The sequence below is a fragment of the Wolffia australiana genome, chromosome 12, assembly GCF_029677425.1.
Source record: "Wolffia australiana isolate 7733 chromosome 12, ASM2967742v1".
NCBI lineage: Eukaryota > Viridiplantae > Streptophyta > Magnoliopsida > Alismatales > Araceae > Wolffia > Wolffia australiana.
In genome coordinates, this window is record NC_135846.1 from 16,187,212 (window position 1) to 16,202,781 (window position 15,570).

The following is a 15,570-nucleotide window of genomic DNA, read 5'->3' on the forward strand; positions in this document are numbered from 1 at the left end:
TCTTGTTAGTCTTTTTCCAATTCCAGGTACACATGGCCGCTTGAAAGATGCGAGCACGGAGGACAACGTGGTGCGGAATTTTAATGATGTGACAATTCAACAGAAATGAAAAAAGAGGAAGCATCGGTATCGCTGATGAGGAGAGAGAAAAAATCTAGGGCTAGGATTGGTCCAAATTAAAACTATGATATCTGACTATCCAAAGGTCCGATTAAGCTATGATTTTTGGCATTGCTTTGTCTCCCCCTCCTCTTTCCATCGACCTTTGATCTATAAATAGAGGCATGGATCACTATGTAATTCATCTTGAACTTGCTTCCTACTTTTGTGGGTTGTTTGAAAGATAGTGTGTTTTGAGATCCATCAACTATGTTCTTGGTGTCTTGAGTGTGTGGGAAGAAGCATTAGAGAACAGGGGGAGCTTATCATTACTCCCAGATCATCGTGATCCTACCAGAACATAAGGATCTAAGGTAAGTGTCTTTGCCTTACGTTTTTCTTTCCTGACATCATCGTTAGCTTATTTAAGGTTTACTATCGCTATCATATCACCTAATTACGTCCCCATTATCTCGTCTCTCTCTCTACCACCAGACTGTTCATGTATTCAATCACTATTATATCCGTCATGTTCCGTGACTCCTTCATGTATCGCTTCATGTAATTCTATGTTCATTGCCTCTTTTCTTTCCTACTTTTAAGTTTGAATTATAGCTTTTTATGACCTTTACTCGATATCACTATCTCGTCTAGTAAATTATCATCTTTATCTATTCTCATATCGATAAATACTAGAGTAAAAAAAACAGAAGCCTTAATCATCATTCCTTGTGAAGACGATCCATACTCATCACAAGCTAAATATTTATAGGTAAGTACCGGTATATATTTATTACATATCTCAATTATCGACGAAGACTTAAAACCCTTGCCCAACCCAAGTGAAGGTATTGTTGGGTTCTTGTGGCCTAGATCTAGATTTTAGGATCTTGAGCATCTCAACTCTTCTCACTCACGGATAAAAGAAATCATAAATGTGATCCATGCACAGGTTCTTCATTTAATTATATTTTTAATGACATTATGATTTTGTTATGAGTTTTTTTCTGCATGGAATCCTCGACATGTTGAATATCCTCCTTTTGGTTGACAAGCCCTGTTCAACCTCCGTCGCCATTGTTACTCTTTCTTAATTGTATCAGGAATGGAGTGGATCTGTGAAAAATTCTGGCATCGGTGAATTCTGTTCTAGGCATTTCCCTATTTATACTAAGTGGGGTTTTTTCATAAACCCGCGAAATTTAAGTATATCTTCATGAGCCCAAAATAATATTTGTGTGACACTCTAGCCCCATGTATCAGTCTAGTTAACGACCCGAGTGGCCCAATAACATTTATTGGACTTCCAAATTAATTAACTATATCAACATATAGATAAATTAACGTGGTATCGATTTAACCTAATCAGCAGGTTGAGTCTTCAACACGTGGGGTACCAAGCTACACATTAAGCTCTACAAGAGGCAAAGGAGTGTGTATCAACTCCATTATGGAACTTGTTCGTCATCTATTACCGTGTATGTATAACCCCTCGTCCACTTGACGCTCCCATGATGACTTAGGGTTCGGTCAACTGTCAAACCCTAATCAGTCATCTAAGTAAGTACCAATGAGTTTGGAAATCATCGGAGAACTCTTCTCGCGACCTTTCACTACCTTGGCTAAGGACTTCATCGCATCGTCTTCCTTGAGCTATCATCTCTTATACCGAGGGTGGGACATCCCATCTTGACCACTTCATCATCTTCGTGAACTTCTTGATACAACCCAACTAAGAATATTTAGAATCCCACGATTGGAGACTCATTCGTCATAGTCAAAGTAAACTTTCCGTCCACTAGACGTCTTTGGTGTCTGAGGTCTAAGTACCACTTACACAACCGAGACATCAATTCAGTAAATGCTTTCCACCAAAGAGCTCCCACTATCTATCCTTATTGTCTCCACACTAATGGATCGAGGAAAGACCACACTCATCATTCACTAAGTCTATGATTGATGTTAGATAGTGCTGTTCTATCTAGATAGTTCATGCTCTTTTCGTGTATCCTTTGAATAGGAATATTTATAACACATGCTTAAAGACTATCTAGATAGTACATGCTTAAAGACTAGTGATCTTCTTATTATGATCTCCTCATAATCCACTAAGTCTAATCATATATTCATGGACTTTATTTTCAGCATCACACGTGCACTATAATGAATATGCTCTATTAATTAACATATAACAAGATGTGAAATGTGTGGTTGTCTTGCTAGCCACATATATTTCCATCAGATATCAACTGTCCATTTTTTTTGGAATTCAGATGGAGATATTCATATTGAGATACCAAACTATATACGAAGATGCAGCAACAACTGGAGATGGATGAAGACATGCAAAAAATAGAGAAAGAGTTTGACCTAGATATATCAATGGATATATGTTTTGAGATAGAAATCAAGATACAGATAAAGATAAAGAAATATATTAAATGTGGGAATGTAAAGGGAGATGCACATACATGTGTAGATGGGGAAAATCAAAGAGATGGAGATACATGAGAAAAGATGTACATAGAGATAGACATCTAGCTAAAAGTAAAAATAGATATAAACTAAGATCTACATACAGACACATATAGAGAGAAATAGGTTTTTATAAAGATGTAGATATATATATATATATATGTAGATAGAGTGATGGCGAGGACGCCAACACTTCAGCACCGAACGCATCACCTCGGTCAACCGGAGTCAACACGCCCGCTATGGGTCAACCGGAGTCAACCAACTTCTTAGCACTACTGTATAATTGATTTGAAACATTAGAGAGTCAGTTTGTGCCTTTGGCTTTTCATATGGCCTTGGTCTTGGTCTGGGCCTCCTTTTTACATTGGATTCCAAAATATCTCATTACATCCTACTATGCATTTTCATTCAAATAAACCTCAACAAAATGTGACAAATGTATCACGATGACAAGACAGTCAAATGGACGTCAATATGTTTAAAATATTGGTGTTAAGACTCAGGTAATAAATACATAAACTAATTTGTGACCAATAATAACTAGCATGTGGAAATATCATTTTTCAAAAAATGGGATTAAATATTCATTAATACATTAATTGAGGGATTCATATTTTTTTAGTATTTGGTTAAGAATTATTAAACCCTTCCGTTTGGATGAGTATGAATGCAGAAAACTATAGAGAATATATATTTAATATAATTTTGATACCTAAAAGTTTGATAAACCTTATAGAGGTAATTGAAAAATAAAATATGCCTTAGGAACCAAAATAAATGTTTGTCTTCAACAGTCACTTGAAGAATCGGCATGGAAGACAAGGAAGTTACTCTTTAGAACAAAGGTCGTTCCCTTGAGTTCTTGAGACTAGCATTTGCCATTTTTTTACTGAACTTCAGTGAAACTGGATTGAACTGGTACCACAAGTCTGGGAATCATGAGTTTATGGAAAACAGGTGCTGGGTTCAGTACGGACATCCAACCAAACCGAAAACCAGACCAATCATAAGGAGGGAAAAATAATAATGATTACAGCGAATGGAATTCGAAGATAAATACGCAAATACACATAAACATAAATACATAAGTACATATATAGGCAATTCCAAAAATACAAAATACACACATACAAAGATACATATATACACAAATACACACATACAAAGATACATATATACAAAAATACATAACTACACCAGTACATAATTACAAAATTAAATAAATACATAATTACACAAAAATGTAAAATTTAAAGAATAAATACATAAATATGTAAATACATAAAGAAAAAAACACGCAAATACATACATATATATATATACGTAAATATGTAAATATCTGAATATCTAAATACGTAATTACACACATTCCAATATACATAAACATTCAAATACAAAGATTAAAATATAAAAACATGCAGAGATATAGTTTTGTCTTTGATTATGTAGTGAACACATGACAAAAATAGAACCTTTACCTAGCACAGTTGTTTATTTAACTCCTTTGATGAATACTTTACCTAAATTTTAAATTTCATTTTTAAACTTTCAATATAATTTTTTCAGATACAGGTGACTGAACTTATAGGTTTTACCAAACCAAAACCGATCTTTGACCGAACTTAGACTGTAATGAGATTTAGGTGTAGTGATAAGTTTTTATTCAAAAAACCAATAGCAATACCAAAACCACCATTCCATACTTGAGACATATATGTATAATTTAGAGATTTATTTTTATTTATTTTGCAAAAATTTAGGGCCATTTCTAAGATTTAGTTCAGGTAAACTCAAAAGTGTGATGGTCATAGTTGAACCAAGTGACCTATTTCCTTTTTAGCTATTTGATATCATTATCCAAATTCATTCTTCTCATGATTTTCCAAAAAAAATATTTTCCTCTACTATTTCAAAGCATCAAGACACCTATATCCCGGTGAAATATAAGATCGAAGTTAGTAAAAGTTTTTATATTAAGTTCAAGTGATAACATTCTTCACTAAAAATATGTGTATTAGTGGGGTCATAAAAAAATTATTTTTATGGCTTTCCTCCCATGTATATCGGTTCTAAAGCTCATTTTATATATTGTGAACTATCCATAAATGTCTTCTTATCTTTTCCTTCATTTTCAATGTCTTTATTTGATAATAAATCTTCACTTTTATTGAATCATTGTGAGACACTAAACTAAATTTCCATCTAACTGAATCATAGAGTAAAAAAACTAATGGTCACATTTCCTGGCGGAAATAAGTTAAGATCACTTTCACCACATGAGTATCAATTTCTATCATTTTTTAGTTTTGATAAAGCATTATTCTCATTGAAGAGAATTTTGGGAGTTCATTTCACACCATCTCTAGATACTTGTTAATCTGTAGAAATAAAAATCATTAGCTATGGGTAATGCAAAAATATCATGGAAAACTGAAAATAAGGATTTTTGAAACCATGAGACACCCGTAAGAACAGAAATATAGATTAAACATTCTGAAAAATAACTGGTATTATTCCACGGATACCTATCTTAGTTTTGGTATGATATTGATCAATATTTTAAAGTTGGTAATCAATGTACACAACCAAAATTTGATCCGATCTTCAATTTTTGGATCTTATCCTTCAAACAAGATGATAACTTTAGTCAACTATGCCTCAAAGTGTACAGATAATTCAGGTTGATCTTGTTTGATATGTGATGGAATCAGACATTAAATAGTTTCTATACATAATCTCTTTAATGATGGAAATATATGTGGCCGGTGAGCCAATCACACATTCCACATCTCGTTCCATGTTCATTAATAGAACATATTCATTATTGTGCACGTGTGATGCTCATAATGAAGTCCATGAATACATGATTGGGCTTAGTGAATTATGATGAGATCGTAATACGGAGATCACTAGTCTTTAAGCATGTGTTCTAAACATTCCTATTCAAAGGATACGCGCGAAGGACATTGAAGTATCCGGATAGAATAGCAATATCTAGCATAACTTATATGATGAGTATGGCCGGTCTAGTAGCCATTAGTGTGTTGACACTACGGATAGATAGTGGGTGCTCTTTAGTTGAAAGAGTTCACTGAATTGATTCTTACAAATCTCTTAATAGTATTATACCGGACTCTCAATCAAGTCGATTCACGTCATGGTTAAGTAAGTGGTCCTTAAACCTGAGACACCAAAGACGTCTTGTGGACGGACGGTTGTACTGTGAATATGGCCTACGAGTCTCTAATCATGGGATTCTAAACGGTCTTAGGTCGGTTGCATCAAGAAGTTCATGAAGATGATTGAGTGGTCAAGATGGGATCGTCCAACCTCGGTATAAGAGGTGACAGCTCAAGGAAAATGATGCAATGAAGTCCTTGGCCAAGGTAGTGAAATATCGGAGAAGAGTTCTCCGATGATTTCCGAATCCATCAATACAAATTCGGATGACCGATTAGGGTTTGACAGTTGACAATACCCTAAGTCGTCAAAGGAGCGTCAAGCGGATGAGGGATTATACATACACAATAACCAATGATGAACAGGTTCCATGAGTGAGTCGATACACGCTCCTTTGTATCTTCTAGAATACAAGGTGTAGCTTGGCACCCCACGTGTCGGAGACTCGACCTATCGATTGGGTTAAATCGATCGGACATTAATTACTCTATATGATGATATAGTTAATTAATTTGGAAGGCCAATAAAGGTTATTGGGCCACTAGAGTCGTTAACTAGACTGACACACGGGCCTAGAGGTTCACACGCAAATGGTCTTTTGGACGTCGAAAGATATACTTAAGTTTTGGGGGGTTTAAGAAAAATACCCACTTAGTATAAATAGGGGAAGGCCCAGAACGAAATTCACCCAAGCCAAAATTGTTCACAGGCCTTCCCTTTCTTCTCCCCTCTCCCACACCCCTCTCCATGCCCAATACGATCGGAACGATGTAACGACGACGGTAGAGGTAGAACGGGCCTCGTCAACAAGGAGGAGATTCGACGTGCCAAGGATCGTGAGGAGGAGATTCGGGGCTGCACACTTGAGCAGCTTGACTCGTCTCGCTCTGGGATCGAAGAAATCACCGATGCGATCTGTGCAAAGGTACTTTGTTTCAATAGTTTTAATGATGCCGTTTGATTTTGCAAATGTCTTTTGTTGCATATCATTTTGTTTTGTTCATCCATATCTAGGCCTCTAGAACCCAACATTTAATTCCTTCAAGTAGTTTTCCCCTTCCCATATCTGATGGTGAAAATTCCCATATTAAAAAACTGGAGGAAAATTAAAAAACATCAGATACTAGATAACATATATCTGGAAAATATCAAACATCCACCTAATATAAAACATCCAGATGAATGTCATACGGGTCATGAAGTTTGGGGAGGATAATTTTTTGATATCCATACAAAATTTTGATATATGGATATCAAAGTTTCAAATTCGGATGACATTTTGAAAGGAGTTAGTGTCCCATATGAATGAAAAAAACAAAAAAAAAATTGTAAGGTTTAATTAGAAAACAGTATCACAAATCCCTTGCGCATTCGTAGAGTGATCACTCAATCTTGACCAAGAGTAGGTTGATGAAAATATTTAGTTTGGGTCAGGTCTAAAAGTCCCTTGTTGGCTTCGATTACTATTGATGAACAGATTTAGTTTGGGTCAGGTCTGAAAGTCCCTCATTGACTTTGACTAATGTTAGCTCTGTTGGGTTCTAGGGCTGTGATTGATAGGAGACATTAACGATTTGCACCTATGAAAATATATAACAAGATCATGACCAATTTTTGAAACCTCATGTTGAAATCACCTTTGGTATTGATCTGTTTTGATCTCTCATTTCCTCATGTCAGACATACTAAACTATAGGTTTTTAGGGCTTGATTGAAAGCTAGAAAAGAATTTTCTAAGCATCGAAAAATTAACATTCCAAATTGATCTCTAAAACAAATCGATATCAAAGTTTACATACGATGAGGGGATTTTGTTTTCTCCTTAACATTTTCCCTCGGAGAGTGTTCCAAAGCTGTACACATATCCATCTCTAGAAGCATCCACACAATCAAGGTGCTCTTTGATCTCTACTTATTCTCCAACTCTTCTTGAAGCCCTTGAAGATCTTCTCATCATGAAGATATTCTTCTAGGTTGAAGGGAAAAATGAGAAAGAAAAACGAGGGGGACCCTAGCTCTGGCTAGCCTCTTTGCCTAAGATGGTTGTCCCTTCCCTATTTATACTTTGCATACAATTGTTCCATTAAAATTCCCTACGTAAGGCATATCCAACAATGCCTCTATAATCTTATGAGTGTGACCCTCTAATCCCAATTATTCTTCTAGTTAATAACTTTAATAAACCAATAATAATTAGTAACCAACCTTATTAATTAAATATGCCAAGATATAGATTAATTAATTAAGGATCAAGTTAACTCAATCGATAGGTTATGTTTCAGGTCGTGCTCTAGAAGATATGTAGTATCAATTGAACTTTCTCGTGGTGCCTTTATCATCACAGTAATATATATGTATAATCCTTCATCTGAGTGAAACACCCCAAAGACAAAGGTCATGTTTAGTGGTCAAACCCTACTCCATTCAATTAATACTATTGTATAATGGGGATCATTTGAGAAAGAATTATCCAGTATCATCATCTAATATCTAGATATCAGTAAAGCTATCTTCATAAAATTGTGATGCAATATCTGGATTATGACGAGTGATCAAGTATAACCCTAGTTCTATGAGAGTTTGCATGTTTCATTAAGTATTTTCTCATTATATTTAGGAATCATGAAGGATGAGAAGCTGAACGTACACTATCAACTATGTTATCGGTCATCAATCATGTCCTCAAATGGAACACAGAACCAAACTTGGTCCATTTTTCTCGCGTCCACCGCTGTGTTCCATCACTCGTTCTGTCCAACCCTTCAGATAGAACAAAACAAAATGACGAGTCTTAAAACATCCGACTGGACGGGAGCACTGTTTAATTCCATTCCACCCGTCCCAAACCATTTTTCATCGTCCATTCCCAAACCTCACTAGCATATAGGTGAACAGTATTCTTACCGACTGCGGTAAAACCCGTGGAGAGTGTATGGACGATGGAGAGTGAATCAGCGGTTTTACGATATGCATTTACGAATAAGAATTTAAATATGAGTGGAAATAAAATGCAAATACATAATTGCAAACACAAATATAAATACGAATATTAATTTAAGTATATGAAAACATGTAGAACTCATTCTCACTTAAAGGCTTCGGGAAAATTGAGAATTTTGAGAGAAAAAAACAGTGGGCTTTTTTGGCCAAATCGAATTGACTAGGACAAATATTGATCAAGAGGGCCGCTATAATTTTCAATCAGCCGGCTTGGCAAAGTCTCTTTTATCAACCAATCTGGTCGAGAGATTTGGCGATCCGATCTTCAAACCAACAAGTCCTTCAGCCAACCCATTTACTCAACTCGGCCTCCAACTGAACGATTCACTTCATTCCTAGGATTGGCAGGTGGAGATGTTAGAGTCTCTCATATCACCCCTCGTGCGGCATAAAAAACTCCTTTAAAGCCGTCAAATAAGTTTATAATAGATAAGAAGACATCGGACGAACCTGAATCAAAACTTGTACGCCGTTGGTGCAATAAATGAGAATCAAGGGTTATTTTCTTTGCAAAGCGCAACCAGAGCGAATTGCCGAGCATTTTAATTACTTGGTAGCAATGGGCACGCATATTTAAGGCTTTCGAATCAAGACGAGACTACATGCAAGCAGCTTCAACGGCAAGGCTTTTGACGACACCTTCGCAAGGATCTCCAAAATATCCAGAAGAGACATCGAGAGAACAACTCCTCATACCCACGCAGCCCTGCAACAACAAGAAAACCCAGTAATCAACGATTCAACATCAGACAACCGCAACGAAATCTGGCTTTAACGTGCTACCTTCTTCACGATGGCAAGACTATTCTCGCTGTGGCAATCGCCGAGATTGAAAGATCCGCATTTCCCAGTCGGAGTCCCAAAGCTAGCAAATTCGATCGATGCAATGATCTGATCTTGGTGAGGGCACTCCAAACGAAGCACTGCTCCTCGAGATTTCCCACGCAGCGTCAAGTCGGAGTGCCATGCATGCACAGGCGAAGGATGCAGCTGTGATACATGGCTGCACAAGTTGCCCGGCTGCCTCGTGGCGAGAGAGATACGGGTTGGATCGCCACCGATCTCCTCAAAGAGAACCATCACGTTCCCATCCTTTCGAAGAAACGAGCGAGGAACATGATACCTGGTTCTCAACTCCCATCAGTCAATGAAGATTAAATATTCTTTGATCGAGCAAAAGTCGATGTCTTGAGAAGAGTTTGCTTACAGAGATTGCGAGGGTTTTCCGCAGTTGAAGGCACATTTATCTGGCCGATAACCTCCGCGATAATTGCACGAGTCAGTGCAACCGGTCGGCGGCGCTAAGTACGCTGGCCAGAACCGGCCGAGACTCCGGCCGTTGACCCATGCTTCGCCCTTGCCCATCCCGGTGAAGTCCATGGCGATCGGAACGTCGCCGCCTGGGCTTTCAAACGTCGTCTGTACAGAACTCAAGGGTTGGAGAACGTGAAAGTGATGGATGATAATTAAGTGATGTATGGGACTGCATGCATGCGACGATAATTGACTGCATGATAATTAAGCGATGGATGATAATCAGCTGCATGTTTGGGACCGCATGCATGTGATGGTAATTGACTGCCTGATAAACAAGTGATGGATGATAATCAGCTGCATGTTTGGGACAGCATGCATGCGATGATAATTGACTGCATGATAATTAAATTATGGATGATAATCAGCTGCATGTTTTGGACTGCATGCATGTGATGGTAATTGACTGCATGATAATTAAGTGATGGATGATAATTAAGTGAAGTTCGGGACTGCTATGCAACCGATGATTATGAACTACATATAATTTAGTGAAGTTTGGGACTGTATGCAAGCGATGATAACTACATGACAGTATAGTGAAGTTTTGGACTGTATGGATGCGATGATTATTAACTGCATGATAATTGAGAGATGGATGATAATCAACTGCATGCATGCGATGGATGATAATTAATTTTGGCGCTTAGAATTCAAAAGCAAGTGAAGTTTACCTTGTACCAGACGAGTGGCTTATTTACGGAGGAAGAAGATAGAGAAGACCACTGGCCGGAGGAGCCTTTGTACAAACCCAGTTCTTCGCCTTTTAATCCAATCTGCGTACCAGCCAAAGATATGAGAAAAAATTGCAAAAGGTGCTCCTCTTTCGAGAGTTGATGGATAAAATCCAAAATTGAAATTGGAAACCGGAAGAGTTCATGAAATCCAAGTCATTCCCAGACAGTCAATCTCAAACTCAGTTATTTATTTCTCGCTTTTTTTCGGCTCGTAGTCAAAATAGAGGCATTAAGTACCTGATACCTCCATCTTCCCGAGGATAAGTCTCTCGTCTCGTTGTTACCCTTGAGCTTGACTGGGCCGGTCATGCCTGCACCTTTTTGCTCGAAAAATGCTCCGTAGTTCTAGAATAAAAAATGAAGAAAAAATGAACAATTGAAGAACGTATTCAGATTATCTAAAACACATGGTAAATTAATAAATGGTTCCGATGTTAGAAAACCCGTCACAGGCAAACGAGAAAACACCTGAAGGCCAACGGTTGCACTGAGAAAATCGATGATATTTCTCCCTTGGACGAGTGTTATTGTCTTTTCAAGGGTGATCTTTGCGTTGTCCGCACTTCCGAACCCACTCCCTGCGACCGGAGAAATGAAACACAGTCACATGGTTTACACCAAAAATATATTTTTAATTTCTTTTACCTGTGATTTCTCCATTGACAAATGCATGAAGAACATGACCCAGTGACTCGACGTGTAGGATAGCTTGACTTTTATTCATAAGGAACGGCTCATCGCCCGTAATGTCTATGCTGAAGAAAAACCAAGAATTTTACCGAACATAAGACACGGATGCATCGATTGAAGGTTAACAAACAGTAGGGATTACTGCGTACCTGTTCGAATACCACAGATAGTCGCTGGAGTCCGCAGTAGTGTTAATCTGTTCTAGTAATCCCTCTGCAGAGAGTAAATTGCTCTCGGGCACGCCCACGACTTCATCAATCGAGCTCCAGACTGGCTGTAATGTTTGCGAAGATTCAACTGCACCCGTCGACTTTTCAACAGGAAGAGACATGCGCCGCATCTCCATACTCACCGCTTGTGAGTTAATCTAATTGAAAACAAATCAAATAAAGAGGGGTCACGCGGTGAATGGAGAAAGAAACGTTGTTTCAGTCAGCACGCACGGCGAGGTATTTATTCCGAGAGAGGAGAACCTGAGCAGAATTGAAGACCACAGTTTTGCAGTCCGGTAGAATGCTGACGGACCAAGCGGGTAATTTATATGAGTTCCCGTTGAAGGTAACAACTGCATCCCGTGTAGAGTCGATATTTGCAAGAAAAACCGCGCAAGTACCTGTTCCTGTCTTGTATGTGTGTGCCTTAAACACGAAGGCACGTGTAAAGGATAAAAATTGTACAGAAAATTATCGCTAGATAATTGAAAACAAATCTTTCTAAGACTTCATACTGGGAATAACATCGTAAATATACCTAATGATCCACCTAGGAAAAATCGGATCAGGAAAAAGAAAATCAATTCTGGACATTTTCTGCAGAATGTCAAGTTCGGACTTCTTCATGTAGTACTCCAAAAATTAAAACGCACGATAAACAAAACAACCCAAAATGAGGCACGAAAGCTCAGATGCAAATGATGTGGATGTCCTTTGACAGGGCAAAAGATTGACTATTTTCGACCATTATCGTACTGTATGGCCAAAGTTTCCCTTCATAACGAAGTCGTCCAAGAATGCAACAGCAAAACAATTACTTTCTTTTCTCGTTAAGAATAAGCAAAGAGGAGCGAGTACATGAAAATCAAGGCTATCTGATAAAAGCGCGGTCACTGCCTCATCCAACTGGGAGAATTATTTATGCTTCCAATGAATAGAATTAACTTAACTAATAGTTTCTTCCCTTTTCCTGCACTCGAGGCTCTGAGAAGGTCCGACCACCGTTTTAGTAAAATTTACATTTAAGAAAAAACAGCCCAGAAGAGAGAATGAAACAAAAAATTTACCTCCAAATACGGACCGAGAGAGGTATATGATGGATCTGAGGCAAGCAAAGCTCCTTCACAAAGCTTAATGGCTTTATGAAGATCTCTCAGGTGGCCCCACTTTGGTTGTCTGCAAATTCCTGGAAACAAAAGAAGTTGACGAGAGAATATTTCTTTAAAACCCAAGTCTAATGAACTTGACCGAGATCTTCAACCCGTTAATGTTGAATTATCAACGTCCCTTCAACCAAAATGGACGCGCCGACAGATTACCATATTCGTCGATGGGGGCATCGTAATCATAACTCGTGGCAATGAAAGGCCCTCCCGTGGTGCGACCGAAGTTGGTTCCTCCGTGATACTGCGCCAGGTAGAACAATACACGAGAAATCGATCAGTTGTCGACAGAAAGAACGAACGGAGGACGCGAATATCATCATCAAATACCATGTAGTAATTCTGGAAAGTTCCCCCTCTCTGGAAAAACCGTGCGACGGCGAACGCGAGATCTTCGACGGGTCTACGAGGCGCGGCGCCTCCGAACATGAGAAACCTGAGAAATCAGCAAACAGGACCGAGCTAAAGAATAGCTATCCTTTCGCTGTCTGTAGAAGAAAGAAGTCCTACCACCCGCTCCAGTTCTCAGTCCACATCTTGGGCTTTCTGGCGGAATTTGGGCTGAACTGATCGCAGTAGAACCCATTGCATGTATTGATCTACACGTTCCCGAACGAATTAAGAGATATCCGATAAGCTCAAAATCAGCAATGGGTCGTAGAGACTCACGATAGGGTCAGGGGCGTCGGCTTGTTGGCACATGACCCAGGGGACGCCTGTTCCCTGAGAGACGGCCATGGATGCGGCCCAATTGACGTAAGCTTTTGCCGCGGGGCCGTAGCTAGATTGAACGTTTCCGTACTCGTTTTCGATCTAAAACAAGACCAATCAACTTGCCATTGATCGAGAAGAACAGAGACGAAGAAAGTAAAGCTGCGTGTTCTTCCACATTCAGCCAACACGTACCTGAGTTAAGATGATGGGTCCTCCCTGGGAGGCAAAGAGCATCTCGTCCCTCATCATGTCGACAATTTTCGCCGTGAATCTCCCCATCTCCCTCTGGAACAAGACGCGTTTGAGAACTTTCAGATGGGTTGGCTGCGAGGAGAGAGAACGACGAACTGACCTTGAAAGGCTCGTTGTCCGTTCGAAACTTGATCCCTGGAACGAAATGCAGCCAGAGAGGAAACCCACTGGCCGTGGCATCCAATGGCGATCAGAGAAGGAGGGAGAGAGAGAGAGAGAGAGAGAGAATGTTGTTGAGGCTTTACCCGAAGTTCCACTCCGCACAGACGTAAGGCCCAATTCGGAGATGCACGAAGAGGCCAGCCTTGGCCACCGTCTTCACAAATTTCACCAAATCCTTCTCCTCGGCGAAGTCGTACTGAAGAGGCCACCCGTCAAAATCTAGAACCACGCATCAAAAGGCAAAGCAAAACAGACCTGGCCTTGAACTGGTTCGTGCAGATTCCAGAAAACGTAGGTCTCGATCACGTCCAAGCCGCCATCTTTAGACTTTTCGATCAATCCCGGCCACATCTGAACGGAAAAGACGGTCGGAGATGGGCCGAAGAGGAGTAGACAGCGGTCGAGAAACCTCACCTCGGGAGTGCTGCGGGGGTAGTGGATGGAACCAGAGATGAGCAGCCTCCTCCTTCCATCGATGACAAGAGCTCTGCGGTCGTAAGTTACATTGGCGCTCTCACTGCGCAGAACAAGGGAAAGAGCAACAGAGAGCAAGACAAGGAAATGAACGCCGTTGAGCAAGGAGATGAACACCTCGCCCATTGCCTACAGATGTTTGGTCTGCTCTGCGGTTCGATGCTGTGGAGAAGAAGAAGCGGGGATAGGATAGGAGAGAGGAAGATGGAGATAATGTGACGTGGGTTTTGAGGAAGCAGACACCACGCGTGCTCTAACTTCTTCCACTTTGCGCCAAACGCTACCCGCGGCCCGCGGCACTTTTTTGCCATTGCCGTGACGCCGGATGGATAGCACGACGCGCAGGACCACGACACGTTCAAAGAGAAGACTCTCTGGAGCGTTTGCAGAGGCGGCGGGAAAGAAGGGGTAGGCGGGCAGCGTGCGATTCGGTCCAGAGCGAGAATCGAAAATCTCCCGCCAAGGATGTCGTCACGTCATCATTCTGTTTTGCCGGCACCCGCTGGTCGATTCTATCAGGGATCTATGGCCTTTTCTGTGTTCGCGCGTTTCCCTCTCTCACTTTCTCTGTACATATCTAATATCTTTCGCTCTTTATAGCTCCCTCTGTATCTTTCTCGCTTTATCTCTCTCTTTCATGTCTCTCTCACTCTATTATATGTCTCTCTATCACTTTCATGTCTCTCTCACTCTCTCTTACCACTCTCTCTATTTCTTTCATGTCTCTCTCACTAGCACTTAACTCTCTTTATCTCTTTCATGTCTCTCTCACTTACTCTTATCCCTCTCTTTATCTCTTTCATACCTCTTTCACTCTCTTTGTCTCTCTCTCTATCTTTTTCATGTCTCTCTAACTCTCTCTGTATATCTCTCCTCTCTCCCTCCCCCCTCTCTCATCTCTCTCTTTCGTGAAGAGTGCCCTGATCCCAAGACACCGTCGGGAGTTGCACCTTCAATAAATATAACCCGCAATCGTGAATGTCAACATATTTGAACGTTTCTCAGACTTTGTTTGCGGTCACTTTTGGTTATTAACTCTTCCTTTTTTTCATAGCTACCTAACACTGTTGATGTCGTTTTTTTTATAAAATAGAG

At 39.8% G+C, this 15,570-nt stretch overlaps 1 protein-coding gene across 1 annotated transcript; it reads right to left on the reverse strand.

The window, feature by feature from the left end:
* Positions 1–8,779: 8,779 nt before the first annotated feature.
* BGAL8 (beta-galactosidase 8) lies at positions 8,780–15,015 on the reverse strand. Its single transcript, XM_078584259.1, has 20 exons — positions 14,416–15,015; positions 14,257–14,352; positions 14,085–14,197; positions 13,940–14,006; positions 13,780–13,872; positions 13,543–13,686; positions 13,384–13,472; positions 13,204–13,309; positions 13,030–13,117; positions 12,778–12,896; positions 11,972–12,136; positions 11,648–11,865; positions 11,454–11,563; positions 11,277–11,386; positions 11,046–11,153; positions 10,746–10,847; positions 9,965–10,176; positions 9,541–9,880; positions 9,208–9,463; positions 8,780–9,092 (listed from the first exon to the last, which is right to left on the reverse strand). The coding sequence occupies exons 1-19, from the start codon at positions 14,599–14,601 to the stop codon at positions 9,356–9,358; spliced, it is 2,574 nt and encodes an 857-aa protein (XP_078440385.1). The 5' UTR covers positions 14,602–15,015; the 3' UTR covers positions 8,780–9,092; positions 9,208–9,355.
* Positions 15,016–15,570: the final 555 nt, after the last annotated feature.